General features: G+C 41.0%; 1 protein-coding gene across 1 annotated transcript in view; it reads right to left on the bottom strand.

Annotated features, from left to right (window-relative positions):
- TULP4 (TUB like protein 4) overlaps positions 1-19,778 on the bottom strand; it is an 865,190-nt gene that overhangs the window by 304,475 nt on the left and 540,937 nt on the right. Inside the window, exons 6-7 of the mRNA XM_078649123.1 lie at positions 18,723-18,857; positions 6,220-6,386 (exon numbers count right to left, since the gene is read on the bottom strand). Of these exons, the coding sequence (XP_078505249.1) occupies positions 6,220-6,386; positions 18,723-18,857 (302 nt within the window). The remainder of the gene's footprint in view (positions 1-6,219; positions 6,387-18,722; positions 18,858-19,778) is intronic.

Raw genomic sequence — 19,778 nt, 5'->3', positions numbered from 1 at the left:
TCCTGAGATTACCCGCCTCAAAGGTTTGGGCTCTCTCTTTATTATATTAGTATAGATAGATAAAGCTGCAGGTTTTCATCCTATCAACATCTGTTCCTTGAACAAATGTATCCATATTATACTTGGAGCAAATTGTGTAGCCAAAATTTGCTGGTCCAATAGCAATATCCACTGAACTGCAAATGGTTGTGCGCAAATACCATTTGCACCCAAAATTAAATATACCACAGGACTCTGAATAAGCATGTATCCTACATAGAACTCAGTACACAGCTTTCATTAAGACTTGGAGTTCCTAGTCCAATTAACAATTTTGACTAAAGCAGGGAAAACTGCTCTGTCCACATCCTTTCAGAAGACCACAGGCACTTTGGCAGAGAAGCATGGATACATGACCAAGGAAACACAGTTTTATCTCGAGAACTGCAATTTAAGAGCAGTGGCCCAGGACTGTACCTCTCTGAGCTATACTGAAGATCAGACATGAGAAAAGCAATACCAGCAGACGAAAATCACATAACAGCAGTCCTCCAAAGAATCTTAAGTTTCTATCACAAGCTGTTCCAGTAGAATGACTTGGTGATATTTAAACCACAGCAATCAATATGATACATTTACCTTCAAGTTGACAGCACTACTCATAGTTTGTAGATTCTCGCCAGAGTGAATCTATGGGTAATAGCCCATCAAGTGACAAGGGCCAAAACTATGGAACTATTTTATTAAGAAGATACCTACTTGTGCTTTGTTAGAAGGATGCCTGTGGGGTTGGTGGGACTGCAGTAAGAATGGGAGAGTCTAGGAGGAAAGGAGACACATATGGAAACTTCACCTTAATCCTACGTCTTGGCCCAAACATCTGTACTTACATTCCACAGCAGAAGAAATCTTTAGTATGTTTAGGCAAAGAAGATTAAAAACCCACTGGCAAAACTGAGTACGGATTATGGGACAGGCCTCAAGTGGATTCCCTGCAAAATCTCTGCAGAACAGTCCATGAGTATATCCTACACCAGATATAGGAGTACTGAGACAACTTTAGCTCTGGTAAAAGGCCACTCAGAAATCAGAGAAGAATTCCCATGCAGATTAGCAGGGGGATATACAGGACATAACTCACTGTCTTAGATGCAACTCAGGCAGCATCACTGCCGCCACCACTAAAAAACCATGCATTGATAGAATGTGAAGCTTTGGTTTTGTGCAAGACAGAATTATACATGTTATGTAAAGTTTCCTCTTTCTAGGAAAAGAGTGGTCAAAGAAAAATACAGTTAGAAAACGTTCTTCATGTAGGTAAAATCGACACCTTTCGGACTGTAGGTCAGATGAGTTCTTACGAACACCTTGTCATAAAGGAACAAACACTGTAGGATTTAGAGATGCAGCTTCTATACAGCCTATTACTAGATAGTTTAAGTGAGAGTCTATTTACCTGGCCAGGATGAGATTGAAGTTCTAAAGTACTAATCGGAAATTGGACAATTGACAGCAGTGGATGGGGAAAAGCAGTGCCCAGAAGTGATGCAGCAGACCAGCAAGATGGACTTTTGACTGACTAATTGATAGAAGAAAAGAATTCCCTCAATCTCTTCCTGCAGATGCCAATGGTCACAAGCTAGGTTTTAAAGGTATCCAACTTGTTGCATCAACTGTTTCAAACAGATAACTATTTTTGGCAAGGTCTGAAATCATCAAAACCTCCTCCTCTTTTGAACTGTCATTAGGTGCAGTATTCCTAAAATCCACAAGACTGCCAGAGTTCTTGTATGAGGGCAAAGTCTAATTCAGCAGTAACCAATCACTCATGTTGAGTGGCGGTCTGGAAGAAGGCAGGCTCTTACCTCATCCATGGATATCAGGTCCTTATTCGGTGGGGGGGGGGGGGGGGGGGCTGAGTGTTCTTATGAGGAAGTACAGGATTTCAGAAAGCCAAAGCATGCCAGAGCACTGAGGGAGGAGTTGAACCAATGAAGTTGGCAGGGAAGCGATAAAGGGAGCTTTGATGACATTCCCACTAGACAGCCCCCTACGAATTCAAACCCCTTGCCCATCCAAGAAATCACATGTTCACATTTGGAGGTCTGGTGAGTGACAGGGGAATGCAACACTGGGACATCCACAGGCTCTTCAAATGATGCTGACTACCATAGGAGGGGTAGGGTAAGCTTCTGAGGCCACATGCTCTCTGTGGTTCGCCATTCAGTGATGTGGGGTAGACACAAAACAAGCTGCGCAAAAAGACCCACAGCAGCAATCTCAATAAAAAATGGAAAAGTGGCACACCTGTGGAGAAAGAGTGATTCAATGTTTTCCTATATAGAAAAAAAGAGCTCTATTGCCTGTATAAGTCCGTGCACTCTTGGAACTAACTACTGGAAGAAATACTTTTGAGCTCAGAAAAAAACCCTAACTTTCTTGAAGAGGTTTATGTGGAGGTTTGCTTTGGATTTATCCAACAAAGTTAATATGGCGATATTCATAAAGTCTCCACCCAAAGAATCAGTAGCAACCGGAATATAAAGCAGCTGGAGAGTAGCCCGCTCAGGAGGTTTGGGTACATAGATTCACCATCCTAAAAATTGATAGAATAAATGGACAGATAAGAATAGGTTTGCACTGTTGCAGGGACTGCACGTTGCATTTTGCACAGACTACCACTCCAATACTACATATGCCTTGTTGTCCCACAAGTCAGGGAACTGGTCCATGTGTACCATGGACTAATGCATTTTCACTATTGAAAGCATCCCTAGAGTAAAACAAGTCTGAACTGATGACCTCAGTGATTTAAGGTACAGCTGATTTGGTTGTGACCGCGAGACGGCAGGGGGAGTGGAAACAAGTGTAACAAATCCGATTTCTTGGCCATGCTGAAAAGACTATTCAGAACACGAACAAAACAAACGTGGTAGACACCAGAAGGAACCTAGCAGAGTACTGTTCGGAAAGGATAGGTAATGCTAGTGCCAAGGATGCATATATGGCATACTGCATACACAATGTTGCTGGGGTGAAGAAGAGGCATCTAAGAGTAATTTAACAATAAATGCTAAAGAGAAATTGGAGATATGAAAGAAAAAACACCAGATCATTACATTTTATGTAATCCCGTTTCACACAAAGGGCACAGGATATTTCCCATCAGTGGCTGAGTGTCAGTATTGTCCTGAAAACACACACTCGGGGGTCAACAAAGTACTTTATCGGACTGCCTGCTTGTCAAGAAAGGAAATGGTAAATATCTCCATGTAAGAGAGTACTATTTTGTAAGTGCACACCTTCCCTTTTTTTTATAAATAATTCAATTATGGCTGTAACTGCAAATGAATGCGTGCATGAACAGCGCCGTGACCGTCCCTTTTCACAGCATTTCTTAAAGATCCTTCCAAGAAGGGCACCATTTGTGCCCCCTGCTGCTGCACTGCTGCAATAGGAAGACATTCCTCCGAAATATACCATATTATTCTCTGTAATCCATAGTATTCCTTTGTAATCCAATAAAGTAATCCAATTTATCCCAGCTTATTAAATCACTGCGGAAACAGCCTGATGGTACTGGAATGTTTATTATGCATTTTCAGATATCAGATGTCGCCAAAGTAAGCTTAAACATTGATACGTGCTTTTTTACATTCCTTCAAGTCAGCAACTTGTGAAGCCCAATGCATTTCGAACCCTTATAAGTTCTTCCTCAGGGGCACTGTAATAAATCAAAAAGGCTGTGTAAACAATGAGACAGAAACTCAAAGCGTTTCCTACCTCTAAATTTCACGATTGTCAGAAATCTCACCACTAACTTTACCAAAACCCACCCTCTATTGCATTCCCCTTTGAGCTCGTGAGCTCCCCTGTATAATTAATCAAAGTGAACTAAAGTCCTCTCCCAAACCCTTGCGCTCTGCAGTCATTCAAACAAAAAACATTTCCCAATAATCAATCCTGTTTGCTTGCCAAGTGTTCATAACAACTGTTCATAAAGAAATCAGACATATCATGCAAATGCTCTCCCCTTTCCCCATGCTGTTTAATCATTCTTACGAATACTACGATGTTTCCCTTTACCTCACTGTCAGAACCGTGGCTCCAAAAATATGCATGTCTTCTTCCGTGTGAAACGAAAACCACCGCGGAGACAGCATTACAGCTTTGGAATTCAAGCAGATTGTTCATATCATGATTAACATCGGACTGTGTACACGACATGATGGAAGAGGACATTAATTTGTTTTTGCATAGCCTGGTTACATGCTTTAATATAGTCCAGATGTTTATTTATGCAGCAAATAATCGTAATATGTTTTGCTCACATTTATTTTATTTAGTGGTCATGTTGAAAAGCAGGGATGCAGTTATAGCGGTTTGGTTACAGTTTTTTGAGCACCGAAGTAGTGGGTGATGGGAATGTGAGTTTTCTGTTTAACCTAGCATTGCGAACGGAAGAGGTCACGGGGTTTTGTGCTAATCAAGGGTTTATCTTGCACACATGGGCGAGCAGTATTTAAAGAAGGTTTCGGTGGGAGGTTGGTTTATTTGTTTTCGTTTCACACGGAAGAAGACATGCATATTTTTGGAGCCACGGTTCTGACAGTGAGGTAAAGGGAAACATCGTAGTATTCGTAAGAATGATTAAACAGCATGGGGAAAGGGGAGAGCATTTGCATGATATGTCTGATTTCTTTATGAACAGTTGTTATGAACACTTGGCAAGCAAACAGGATTGATTATTGGGAAATGTTTTTTGTTTGAATGACTGCAGAGCGCAAGGGTTTGGGAGAGGACTTTAGTTCACTTTGATTAATTATACAGGGGAGCTCACGAGCTCAAAGGGGAATGCAATAGAGGGTGGGTTTTGGTAAAGTTAGTGGTGAGATTTCTGACAATCGTGAAATTTAGAGGTAGGAAACGCTTTGAGTTTCTGTCTCATTGTTTACACAGCCTTTTTGATTTATTACAGTGCCCCTGAGGAAGAACTTATAAGGGTTCGAAATGCATTGGGCTTCACAAGTTGCTGACTTGAAGGAATGTAAAAAAGCACGTATCAATGTTTAAGCTTACTTTGGCGACATCTGATATCTGAAAATGCATAATAAACATTCCAGTACCATCAGGCTGTTTCCGCAGTGATTTAATAAGCTGGGATAAATTGGATTACTTTATTGGATTACAAAGGAATACTATGGATTACAGAGAATAATATGGTATATTTCGGAGGAATGTCTTCCTATTGCAGCAGTGCAGCAGCAGGGGGCACAAATGGTGCCCTTCTTGGAAATATCTCCATGTACTCATCTATGCATAGCATAGATATAGAACTTTTGAGTGATTCACAAACGTTCACGGTATTGACATGACAATTACAATGTTTGCACTTTTCCGGGCAACACCCGTTTTCACCAACACAATGTATGCAGAGTATCTGCACTAGGGAAAGTTTGTATATGCATGGAAACAATTGAGTTCTATGCTCTGTCCCACGCATCCTCCACCATTTATGTCTGGTTAATTTAGGTGTAAGCTGAGAGGAGCACAGAACTGTGCAAACGTCAACACAAACATGACTACACACTAGCTGGCACTTACAACTGTTAATAAATCTGAATTGTAAGTAGAATTTCTACTTGACAACTTTGCATGCAAAAATACACTGATTCCGTCATGTGAATTACGAAAACATTTTGGTATGCCGAGTGTTTTTTTTCATGCACAATCTTTTTGGTAAGCGGCAATCGTTTTGTGAACCAGACCCCATATGACTACTAACTCACAAGTCGCTTATTATCAATGAAAGAGAGAGGACCGGGATATGGTAGTTACTGCCTTTATCAAAACCTAGCAGACCAGCAACACTAGAGATGTTTCTATTAAAAAATAAGACCCATCAGCCACTAACACTGTAAGGTAGAATACGTCAAGCACAAAAAGGTCTATGGTAAATTTTATTTGTATTTGCAGATATCCAGTTAACTCTTAAAGAGACAGGCTAAGAATCTCAGCAGTACGTTTTCTATTTGTTGCAATAAAAATGTGTTAACTTATGCACCAATGCATCCAAGACAGGTAGATTTTCGTGCTCAGATTTCACAAACACAATAAAAAACCTTTATCGCAAGTTATTTTAGATCACAATATTTCAGCACAGAGTGTTGCGCTACAAAGGGACCACAAATTACATCAGTTACATAGGGGATACCTTAACACAAGGCTTGCAATATTTACCTGCACAGGCGTCTCCAGCGTGTAGATATGTTCTCCACGGACATTGTAAAACTTGATTAGAGCACTTTTTAGCACCAGGCCTCCACTAAGCTCTGCAAGGGCGCTTTGCCTCTCTATTCCAGCCACAGCCAGCAGGTTTCCTTGTGTACACCACTGTACAACAACATCTGAAAATCCAAAATCAAGACAATTTAGGACTGACATTACCAGTAAAATACATTCCCATCAGTTACACAATAGGCCTTGTTTATTTAATAATAATAGTAATTATTTATTTTTTTAAACACAAAAGCTTTTGCAGAAGCAGGGCAATGATTCCTTAAGACGTTAAGCCTGAGCAAAGTTTTTCATTACACTCATCCAGTTTGCGAAATGTTGCATTATTTTCTGCTGCAGAGGATTAATTCAAGGATGAAATGTGTGAAGAGAGACAGGTCTGAGTTAAAAATGTGTCACAAGAATTTTCTTTGTGAACCTGTACCCATGCGGGGATCTCGAGTGACTTTTAAATATAGTGTTTACCCTTGCATTCAATTTTCACTGGTGGCAAGGATGTGCATTTTGCAAAATGTATAACATTTCACAGAATTTTCCAAACATTTCATGTAGGTTCTTGAAAAATGACGTAATTTTGATTTTATTTTTTAAAGCGCGACGTATGACCGAGGGCGTCTTGGCGCTAGCATCTATGAGAGACTGAGCTGCAAAGGCCAATCATCAGGGAACAATAGAGGGAGCACGAAAAGTAAGGTTTATAAAATGCCTTCTGATAGTCTGCAAATTTGGCTGCCATTTGAAGACTTTCAGAAGGCATTTTAAAGCCTGGCGTTTCGCGCTCCCGCTATAGTTCCCTGATCATTGGCCTTTGCAGCTCAGTCTCTCATAGATGCTAGCGCAAAGGCGTTCTTGGGCATACGTCTCACTTTACAAAATCAAATCTAATCAAAATTGCGTACATTTTGATGAAATGACTTTACTATTTTTCACGTCTTTAGTATTAATATGCTCTGTTCACCCATGTTTCATGTTATTTACCTCTTCTTCTACACCATTTTCACCTGGCGTTGACAATTTTACAAAGATCAGCCACAACACTTCAGACAATCTACAACAGTCAATAAACAGTAAGAGATGAATGTGCTCTTTAGAGGCGGGTCTCTGTACATCTTTCACCCCAAATCTCTGTCTGATGGGGCCATACTTGCCTTGATCTCTGCTCACAAAGTGAATGAGAAAGAAGGCCCCTCCTTTTTAGCATCTTCCCTGTTCCAAGAGTGAAAGCTGCAGTCTAATTAGATCCATTTGAGGCAATTCATTGCTTCTCCCCAGTGGTTCATGCTTAGGTCATCCATCTTCTGTAAATACTAAACTTCAGGAGTGAGGGCAGGATTATTTTACGACAGGAGTAGCACCGCATAACTGAACTTTGGGTTGCATGTTTTACATTGCTCGCTGCCCGTAGTAAAGTACCAACTTGCTTTTTGAAGCTTGGTCTGCTAAAAAATATATAGTCCGAGAGATAAGACTCCTCGTTTCTGGACCGGGAATCATTGTGGTGGTACAAGCCCTGGTCCAGAAGTGGGAAGCCTTAAGTCTCAGACTTTCATATATATATAGAGGTATAGTTAGCTCTCATACTTAGGAGAAATCCATTGGTAAACAAGACTCCCAGCTACAAAACGGCATTAGATAGTTCGACATACAGTTGGGCGCCGCCAAGACAGAATCAGACCCTTCTGCCTGGGCAGTTGCCTCCCAGCAACAATGCGGTAGATGTCAGAGAGCAGGCTGGGACCCGTAATCCACTGAGGGTAACGAGACATCAAACAGCAATATGTTTTGAATTATGATGACCACTATCAGGGGATCTTCTGAACGGGTGCAAGGAGGCAACAGATTGTCTTTCTGATTAAACATCTGACATACACTCAGCAACCTACTCCAACACAGCGGGTGTCTCTGGTACTTTGAAGCAGACATTTTACACAATATGGAAACTACAGACATTGGAACTGAGTAAATGGTGGAAAGGGACCTCTCTACAAAAGTATTTAGATGATGGACAAGTTCCTAGAGATCTACTTAAATTCACGGTACCAACATTTTCAGACCCTCACCTGCATCTCCTTGAAAAACGGGCAGAGCAAATAATAAAATGTTTACAAAGTTCAATTATACACTTTGTGAAATATGCTGGAAAGTAGATGACACACTGAAAAGAATCAAATCATTGATGGCAGAGTTGAAATCAGAAACTGATCAAGCTTAGATCATCATGGCATTTGTTGAGCCCATGGAGGATCGCTTGGGCAAATACGAACAGGAAATAAGGTTACATAAACAATGTAAATTGAATTCCTGTGTGACAAAATTGAGTACGAAAGAAGATGCATTCTAACAATAGCCAAGAAATGTGATGGAGCCCAACAGAACAAAGCAAAGAATCTACAAATGGTTGAGAAAAAGCCAGAAGGAACCAGCTCGAATTTGAGGTCTGACATGGACTCCATTGATAATGAGGACACAATGGCTGCCACTGCTCGAATGTCTTTTTAGAGGAATTGAAGATTCTCATAAGTGGCAGAGATTTCCAAAAGAAACCGCTGAGAGGAAAAGAAAGAGGAAACAAAAGAAAAACAAGAAATTCAGAAGAAGAAAAACGACAATGCAAACGAAATGGAAACAAAAGGGCAAACACAGTAGAAACAATGAAGAACAAGAGGGACAAACACCTGACCGAAATTAATTTGTCAGTACGACCTTCAAGGGACATCGAACAAAGACTATTAGGTTTATGCCTCTCATTTTGCCACGCAATCTGTCTTTATTATGTTGAAAATCATAAGGGTGTTTGCACACAAACATAAACTGGGCAAGTTTCGCACTATGAAAGATAAAAAGATTCAAACCAAGATTTTACCAACTATATAAGGTAACCTCAAATCTGTTAATCTTAGATATTGAGATTTTAGACTAATTATACAATTTAAGTTACAACACTGAAGCTTTAGGACCAGATAATCAATTAGCAGATAGTGAACACCTTACAAGAATGAAAGAATATGGGTTTAAAACTGATTTCATATTCAGTACTCACTTCAAACTACAATCTAAATTTACAACACACATGTCCTGGGATAAATTGATGTATACTGTGACTAAGTCAACAGAGACCTTTTAACTCTGCAGAATAAAAGACTTCCTATTAAAGAGAATTTGACAGAGCAATGAGAGGCAGCCCTCTTAACGTTACAAAATGATATTAGTACTGTAATTAAACACTAAAAAGGGGGAAATTGAGTAATTTTCTTGAGAATAGTTTATGTTGAGGAAGCAATGAGACAAGTCAATAATAACAAGTGCTTTGAAAAAAATATCAATCATTATATTGAGCTACAGAATAAATGCAGTGACATGTTAAATGAATGGAAAGATACAGGTATTTTGGAGTGGGATGAACACCTATTTTTAAATAATGATACACCAATTACACCCACCCTCTACCTGCTACCTAAAACTACAAAAATGCAGTTAACCCTTCAGGTAGACCCATCTTTTCATCCGAAAGAAATCTTATAGGGAATAACTTTATTTATGAGACAACTTTCTGTTTTCCTTGGTTCATGATCTTTCATCCTATGCAAGTACTCTTCCAAGATGAATAAAATACACTGGGGAAAAGATTACCTTATAGTAATTATAGATGTATCTGTTCTCTATGTAAGCATTAGATACTTGGATGGCCTAGGGGTTACAAACTTTCTTCAACGTACAATAACTCTACATGAGAATATTTTTCTATTTGAAAGCCAATATTACTATCAATACCAGGATACCTCAATGGACACCCCCCTACCTCCCCATGCCCATACGTTGGTCCCGTGCTCGCTGTGCCACTGGATTCAAGCTGATGAGGGGTGATACCCGGAAACCAGTCCCAGGAGGCTTGTTTACGGTACACGAAGGACCTGGCTTGGCAGTTTGGGCAGGACTTTTCCCATTAGAAGCAGGGTCAAGACTGATTTGCATATGGCTGTGTCTAAACTGGGGTAGCATAGTGAGCAAAAGAACAATCGATTTAACCCAGATCTTTCGACTGGAGGGGTGAATATTTTAATTTGTTCAGCATTCCGCTCATCATTTGTTTGTGCAGAATGTGTGGCCAATTCATACTGATAAAGTAGACATAAACATATAGGATCTGTGCAGTCATCACTGCTGCATGCATCATTTTGTGTGTTCTGTTCCTACTTGGATGTAGTAGTTGGTGCTTAAGGTACTGTGTCATAATTAAGATCATTTGTACACCTTTTCACATTTGGTATATATGTCAAACACAAAATTATGCAATGTCATATGGTGCAATTAACTATTTGACTGTATCACCACAAACTCATTTTGTAGTAGGGTTGACTGTCAACTACCTCTATGTATAAAAAAATATCATGTCCTATTTACTGTCATTTTGAATGGCAAATGTATTTGCTTCGGAGTGTACCACGCTTTCTCATTATTGAAAATTGACCCCCTTACTCTGTACACTACAGAGTGACTACAGTCACCATGTTTGTTCAATTTTGAAAATAGAAAAGTTCAAAGAACAGAACTGTGACACTGCATCTACGGGACTTCTGGCATTTGTATTTGTTGTAGTTGGATACCCATCCTACCTCACTGCCTGGCATATGGTAACTCTTTGACAAAGCTTAGCGGCTTTGGAAGAATGTTCCATCATTTTAATTACAAACTTGGCTGTTGTGATCACCCTAGGTACAGTTCGAGAAATTAGTTAATTGCAACAAACCTCTCATAGTCATGCTAAAGAGTTAGCATATGCTAGTCAAAGGTCCTGGAACAATGGTGTCAAATTCACTACAAGACTCTCAGTGTCCATCTACCCTCACCATGCGATGGGAACCTGATTGTCTGCACTATCTCGGGGTTTACATCTACCACGAACCCGCCGACCTATTAGACGGGAATATCGGTCGATGTATTCGAGCGTTGAAAGGCAACATGTCCTTCTGGGCTACCCTCCCCCTGTCCCTGACGGGCCGAGTATCCCTCCTTAAATGATAGCCCTTCCGCGATTATTGTACTTTTTTAGGACCCTCCCGGTATGGATACCAGGGGAAATGTTCAAGCGCCTGAAGTCTAGCATAGTGTCCTTCCTATGGGGAGCAGGCAGGCGGCGAATAGCATTGGCGACTCTAATGCGCCCGAAGGATCGGGGTGGACTAGCGGTCCCAGACTTCGAGCTCTATTACCTGGCTGCACAACTGCAATTCTTCACGCAGGAGGTGGCAAGAGTGTACAGAGGACCTGACCAAGAGAGAGACGTGGGTACCCCCCGCCATGTGTTGGCGTATATAGCCCTACAGCAGAAATTAATAATCAGAGGGTTGACCCAAGAAGAAAGGACGCTGCGACTATGCTGGAACCGCATGCAAAAGCGTGCCGGTCCTGGTCACCCGTATGCGCCAAAGATCCCAATAGGAATGATAACGGCGCTCCCGCATGGAGGAGATTGGTCGAACCTCCGGGTGTGGGAGGAGGCGGGCCTACAGATGGTGGGAGACCTATATACCGATGGGGTGCTGACACCGTACCAGACACTACAAGAGCAATACGATCTCCCACGAGGAGACTATTTACTGCACGCAGCGGTAGTGGGGTCTATTCAGGCACATTGGGGGGAGGGACTGATTGAACCTAAAACGTCACTGGCATGCCAATACACGATGATGACAGCAGGGACGTTCAAGGCGGTTACGTGTCTCTACTCCAGAATGAGTACGGAAAACATGCCACCACTAACACGCCTCAAAATACAGTGGGAGACTGATCTCCAAAGAGAAATCCCAGACACAACATGGTCCCACTTGGTTCAGAGAGCTAGGAAAAGCACCAGAAACGCCCGCTTCCAATTAATACATCTTTACATTCTTCATAGGGCCTACCTCACTCCAAATAAAATAGCACAATACTTTGGCGCAGAGGATGCAGCGTGCCCCAGATGTGCACTATTAGGTGCTGACTTCATACACATGCTCAGGGACTGTCCACAGCTACAAGAATACTGGGCAGGGGTGGGGGACACCCTGAACGAGGTTACAGATAGAATCCTGCAATATGACAGCGCGGCCGTCCTTTTACACTGGTTTCCACACACACGCAAAACCAAACTGTCGAGTAAATTTATAGACATGGGTCTAATTATTGCAAAGAGGGAGCTCACCAAGGGTTGGAAGTCTAGGACAGCACCGACACATCAAAAATGGTTGAACGAATTTCTGAAATGGGCTGCAGCAGAGAGCACGCTTAGATACCAGCTGGCCAGGCGTAAAGCAGATGAGAAAGCTCAAGAAGCGGCGCTAGCATGGGAGATTCTAGTCCAGGCTCTTAGGGACAGTGCAGTGGAGAGTGGCGAAGAAGAGGACATAGTAAACCCAGGGACCCCGGGGGAGGCGGTTCTAGTCCCAACACTGCCACCAGACACACACACCTAATGATTGACTTCATGATCCTGGAACCACCAACTTAACTAAATTTATGACCATCGCATATAGGCACAGACACCAGGGGGGCAGGGGGGGAGGGAGGAAATAAACTAATACAGATGTTGAAGAGGGTTCACGCACCCATACACGACGATGGGGAACAGAAGGTTTAGAAAAAGTTAAAAGCAGAGAGCGGTGGATCACTGAGACCATCTGTACCAAGAGACTAAAGCTGCGTGCTACATGATTATACGCCACCCGACCTCCGGGATGTGGGTTATAAGGCGGTGTACATAGAATCTAGACGTAGCGAAATTACTTGAGATACCGCTAACAATCCTGCACGTATGTTGTATAACTTGCATTATCCTCTGCAATAAAAACTGTTTTACAAAAAAAAAAAAAGACTCTCAGTGTCCATTTTCCAGTAAGAAAATTAAATGGCTACTTACCTGTAGAAGTACTTGAAGAATTTTATGGATTCACAAGCTGTTCATTATTTCTTTATCTTGCAAAATTGCCTCTTGTATTTCTTTCTTTTTCTTGTGGGTGTCATTGAGTCATTGACTATTTGGTACTATGTCCCTCCTTGGATGAAGTGAAAGAATAAGAAATCCCTTGGGAACCTATACACACATGCAAAATTCACATCACCTTACAGCTCATTCATTTGATTCACGCCCCATTCACCGCGTTTTTAAATCTCGATAGAGCCACTAAGTACAAATGAATATCATATAACCAAAAAAATGTTTTTTTTTAAATTGTAAAACACAGTTTATTAAACCTGATACACAATCTTCTCAGATTAAAAACACAACACATGAATACACAGTTAAAAACAGGAGAGGATTTGAATCATATTACATAAAAATATATCCTATCGAATGCACGAAAAGTGAATAGCGAGTGTACAGACAAAAGTTAGACCTAAGACATTAGTCTTAACACATTACATATCTGTTATGGATTTGTGTACTAGAACATAGCCTGGAGCAGTCACTATTAATGCTTCTCAGACACCGGTGTTCCCCAAGCAGATTATGTACAGAGGTTTAGCGTCGACGCGTTTCGATGGAATAATCTTTATAGGTCCATCTTTATCAAGACTAAAATGGGTATACACTCAGTCTGGAGATTTCTTTTTCATACGGTAACCTTTTGGATAAAGGAAAGAGCCACCGAGGGGAAACAAAACCTCCCTCCTATACGACAATTAGGGTTGGTCAGAATAGTTATTCCTCCAAACAGCTGGCTGTAACTGTGTGTAGAGAGAGCCAAAGGTTTCTCTTCAGTTCGTCCTTTCTGACAATCTATTCTTACTTAGATGGTGGATCCCCATCAGGAATCTTTTCTCCACGTGGCGCAAAAATATAGAGTTGTAGAAAGTTGGTCTTTTGGCACCGCCACCTAGGTCAATGCAGCATGTTTAGGTCTGGGGTCCCTATATGTTCATTTGGAAGGGATCCGTCAGTCTCGAAGGGCAGCGTTGAGTCACGTCGGACCAATGAGGGCAGTCTTCTTGGATGAAATCAGACATACGCTCTGGAAGCCCATGTGTTTGGATGCCACCTTTAACTTTTTTTAATGGTTTTGGCTTCCTTTTTGTGTGTTCCTGTACCTCGCCTCTGCAGCAATGGTCTGTACTTTTCCAGGGAGGCAGGTGGGTCGAATGGGAGTCCAGAAAATTCTTTAAAATTTGTCAAGCTGCAAAACTACTCCCATGGGTAAGTAACCATTTATTTTGGCAGCATTAATCTTTTCTGGGTTAATATGCTGTGCCTTGACTCAGTAGCAGTATTTTTCCACACCAAGGGTTGGGGTGAAAAGGGTTAGAATTTGCAAACAGTTGTTCAAATACCCTTTGTCTCATCTGTGCTTATTTGCTACCTTGGATGTCCAAAAGCAGGTTGCTCAGATGTGAGCAAGATTACAGGGTCTTATCACAGCACTCTGAATACTGGAGTCCACTTTTCTTGAAAATAGGACAGAAAAATCCTATTTGTTGAATGGTCTTATTATAGTACCTTAATAATTTGGACATTCATCTGTCGGTTGACAACGCAACTTAGACCTACTTTCTGCCGATTGATCTTTCTCAATATTATGAGAGTTTGGATTCTATTTCCAATTATATACAAATCGAACTCAGTCAAGGCGACAAATAATTGACTGTGGTTAATGTTTATACAGCTTAACAAGCATTTGGGAGGACTAAGCTTCTGTGCCAAAGATATAACAAAGAAAGAAATGGAACAGAAGCAGTTATTAGAATCAACTTGTTTAAAAATTTGATTAAGGACCCAGGAGATTTCATATGTACAGGACAATTGAGCCAAAGAAAAGATTTTCAGGCCCCCGTGTGAACATGATCTAAGCCTTGAGGAAGTCACGGTGGTGACGAAACGCGCGTTGGCTGTTTCCGCTCTACTTGACATAGAAATGGAATTCAAAGCACATCACAAAACCTCTTTTTCGTGAATGTTAAGATATTGGATGTAGTGCCATTGTTTATATTTTTTGAAACTTATTAGCAAATAAATCTTTGCGATAAATGACCAAATTGTGTTCTCTCACATGATTTCTGTGATAGAAGGTATCTCCCCTCATCATGGTGTTTCCTTGTTCTAGAGCATTATATACAAAAGTCTACATGTAAATGATTAGAGTGCCGGGGTTCCCGTTTTTATGTCCAACTGTAGTATTTAGAGAAGGTGTGCACAGAAGACTATGTGGCCGCCATGCAGATGTGATTTATGGACTGTTAGTAATGAATGCAGAATGAAGTGTATACATTTTACTAGAGAAGCACTTTACATCAGAAAGCGATATGGTTAATAGCTCTCTTAGTGACGCTTTTAAGTGTGTGCCCAGTCACTGTTTGCTGTGAGTTGATGCTGCTGTAATTGAACCATTGGATGTTTTTTAAGGATGCTTGTTTTGTTACTGAAAGCCCATTTATTATATGCTGTAATTGGTTGATGTAAATTGATACATTGAATGTTTTTATTGCTATCTGTATAATTAATGTATTTTCTTATGGGCGTTTTTATTGATATGTGTATTATTATAGTATTCTTTTATGGCTGTTTAAGCCGAATAAAGATTTATCGAGCGAACAAATGCAAGTGTTGTTCCAAGTGTGCTCTTGGTTTTCCTTCCATTGCCACCTCTGCTCTTTTGTTATATTTTCTGAATTGTTTGGACTATCCATCTTATAAGTTCCTTTAGAGAGACGCAAATCCTTTGTTGTGGGAGCAAAGGTAATGAAAAAATTCTTCATTTTCTTGATTTGCTTGGTGTCTATCAGGTAATACAGTAGAGGCTCTTCTGATGTCCAATGTGTAAAGGGCCCTTTCAGCCTGAGATTTTGGCTGTTAGAAATAAATCAGTAGTAGTATAGCTTGATTTGCATGAAAATGGGACATCACTTTTGGCAAAAACCCTTGGTTTGTTCTCGTTATCACCTTGTCTTTATGAATTTGTAAGTAAGGCTCTTGTGTTGTAAGAGCCTGGAGTTCTAGCAGCCTTCATAAAGAAGTGATCACAATTAAGAAGGTTTTTGAAGTATTAAGTCCATCAGGCTGCCAATTGTGTGGGTTCAAAGTGTTTTCTCATGAGCTGATTTAGCACTAAGTTTAGGTTCCACATTGGTGTGGGACCTGATCTTGGAGGCGCTGGCCTTTTTGCCCCTTCTAGGAATCTCTGAATGGTGTTTGGAAGAAAATGCATCCTATGTCACTATGGCTGACAAGTGTATCTTAAGTGAGACACAGGAAAGTCCTTTATCTAGCAGGTATGTGAGGTATTTAAGGATGAATGTGTCCTCTGTGCAGCCTTCCCCTGGTCTTGTGCTGTTGCACCAATGAATCGTACCTGGCTGTAGAACTCACTAGAGGTAAGCCTTCTTGCCTCTTTGAGTATTTCCGTAATTCTCACGAACAGGCTTAGGTGACTGAACTTTATGCTGTTAGGAGCAATGCTGCTAAGCTGAGTGTGGCTGGTTCCAGGTGGTCCCACTTGTAAAGCTAATATACCCTGATGTGGTGGCAGTCTCATAACTTTGCCTTGTGCTAACTCAACCAGATCAGAGAACAGTGTTTGTCAGCAGGCTAGTGATGCCACCAGTATTACGGCCACGTTAGTCTGCTTGCATTTATCGGGGAAAGAGAACGGCAAATTACCCTAATTAGTCTATCAACAGGGCATTCCTTAATGATTGCTGGCATGGATACTTGGATGCAAAGCTTTGGCATTTTGTGCTCTCCAGTGTTTCCAGTGTTGCCAAGATGTCAATGGGCAGTGAAATATTTATTTCACTACTTGTGTTAGACTTTTGTCTGTATGCTTAATCTGTTGGATTCTGTGTTTTGTACTCCTGGCAGGTGTACTGCTACTAGTGTAATGTATCCTTGTATGGTTCATTTCCATATGTCTTTTCCTAGTTTGGACAGCATGTGTGATCATGTTCCTCCCTGTCTGTTGTGGTAAAACATGGTGGTAGTGTTGTCCATCTGGATTTCCATAGCCCTTCCCATGACATGTGCTTGAAAAGCTTTCAGGACTAGGTATGCGGTCTTTAGTTCTAATTAATTTATGTATTTCACCGCCACCTCAGGCACCTGAAGTTCAGCTTGCCTATGTGGGTTCCCCAGCCCGTGTGGAAAGTATCAGTTGTAACTGTGACAGAGGGAGTTGGCTGTGTCAAACATCGGACCACTGTAATGTTGTTTGTGTTCCACCATTGTATTTCCATTTGTACCCTCTCGGTGGATCCTAGGTGGGATGCCTATACTTCTGTCCACCCTGAGGGTGACTGCATTGGCAGATGCAGGCTCTCTATAGAGGGTTCTCACCCTTGATCAAGTGCACGCTCCTCGATAGAAGTGAAAAGAACCAAATAAACACCAGTCTGAGAAATAACAGAAAACTAAACAATCTTCTCCTCTCACAGATTTATAAACATGTGACCTGTACTATTGACTCCTACTGTTGTCTTAAGGCAAATTGTTTAACTTCTATTCTTTAGCCTGCTTTCAAAAGAAAGTACCAAAGATTTTGTCTACTTTACAATCCGTTTTTTTCACTTTGGAGGTGTTTGGAATTCTCAATGTTTATCGTTAATAGCTGTAAATTGCGTGGCTCAAACGGAGCGGCGCCTGAGCACTTAATTTGTTTATGACTGTCCTAAGGAGAAGTTTACAAGAGGAATTTGTTACACCCAATATTAGAACCATTGCTCAAGCTATTATGCATTATTTTTCAATGAACAACCTCAGATTTATTGGGAAATTGATGAATTTTTCAGATCTATTGTCGCCACCAAAATCTCGAAGCCAGATGATTTTATCAGTTTTAGAATTTATGTCCGCTTTTATCGATTTTAAAAATGTATTATGTGTTTATGTATGTGAATTCTTACTGTAAAGAAACATTCATTTTTTTCTATTCAATAAACTTTTCAGTTTCAAAGTGAAGGTGAAATCAAAATAACTACAGTTAAAGCGGGAAGACTAGAGGGTGAGGAGAAAAGATCGAGGATGACGGAAATAACCCAGGGAATGTGAACAATCGCAGTCAGTCTGAGATAACAATTAGGGTATGTGGGATTAGAGAATGTCTCAAGTGACAAGTCTTTAGATATGTTCAGATTGACAATAGGGAGAGTTTAGTACTGAAATAGGCTTCGAGAGAATTACATAATAGCTAGTCCAAGGCAGGACTATAATACTATTAGAACATAAAGGCTGAAGGTAGAATGTTCTAAATTAAAAAGTGAGAAACAGAACGACAAACTTTGTAATAAAGGAATAGTTCTGTATCACCCAATATCGACCTTGAGCCACTCCACTATCTTCTATGGAGCTCTCAACATTCTTGTTTTCCACCCATCATCAGATATTATGGGCTATTACAGAAATGCACCAAGCAAGCATAAATGAAAGATAGAAAAACAAGAAAGTAATAACATGGGAACAAAGACGAAATTCATATGTTTTTTACCTTTTAAACCTGAGCGGATAATGGCAGGAGACAGGTCATCATAGTTATTCATGAGGCTAATATCTCCTGAAGTGAATCCAACAGTGAGCAGTGGTTTGATGTTCTGCACTGGGATTGGATAAGCAGCAGGGCCATCTGAAAGCAAATAACATTCAACAACAACAACAGGTAGGGGAAAAATAAAAGACAGTTAATTTGTGCATGTCTTATGTGAAACACCAACCACTTGCAGCAAAACACAGTGGGAATGACCAATGACTCCTGTAGGGAGAGGCCAATGTTTTATTTGCATTTCATTAGGAGACAATTCATATACACTTTAGACGCAGCACCCGCTGAAACACAAAACGCTAGGTTTGCGGTTACTAGACGTGGTATACATTATAACTTGTGGGTATTCTGCAAAAACAAATGTTAACGTGTGAAGTTTCGTACAATTATGACAATTCATATGAAATGTTTCCATTAGGATCCACACCACAGTTTTAGTTTGAACCCTCGTTGGTAGCAAAGTATCTTGTAAGTTCCTTCCCTACCTCCTGCCTGAAATCTTTATCCTGGAGAAACCAGGCATTCATCCTCCATGTTTGGAGGGCCGTGAGAGGGGGGGCCCCTGAGCTAAGGAGTATCGGGGAGTGATCGGAAATGCCTCTAGGGAGGATGCAGTCGTCAACAGTCAGAGAACAGTCGGGCGCGGGGACAAAGATCGCATCTATGCGCGCCTGGGTGCAGTGAGCCGCGGAGATATGCGTGAATTGGATGCTGCGTCAGTGCCATATACGCCAAGCATCGCAAAGCCCCAGGGACTCAGACCAGTTTTGCAGTTGTTTCGCACTCGCTGCCCGGGCGGCAGATGGAGGTCCCGTTGTGTCGAGGGCCGGGGCTAAGACCTCATTGAAGTCTCCTGCAATGACCATGTTGCCTGCGGCACATTGTGTAGCAGGGCTGCGGTGTGCACGCATATTTATATTTTATCATAATTGTAGTCAAGTTAATTTAAATTAGTGGCAAGTTAAATTATACTTAATTTACTAAATTGGGTGGAGTTGGGAACTT

This window comes from Lissotriton helveticus, chromosome 6, assembly GCF_964261635.1.
Source record: "Lissotriton helveticus chromosome 6, aLisHel1.1, whole genome shotgun sequence".
Taxonomy (NCBI): Eukaryota; Metazoa; Chordata; class Amphibia; order Caudata; family Salamandridae; genus Lissotriton; species Lissotriton helveticus.
This window is presented reverse-complemented; position numbering and strand designations above follow the sequence as displayed.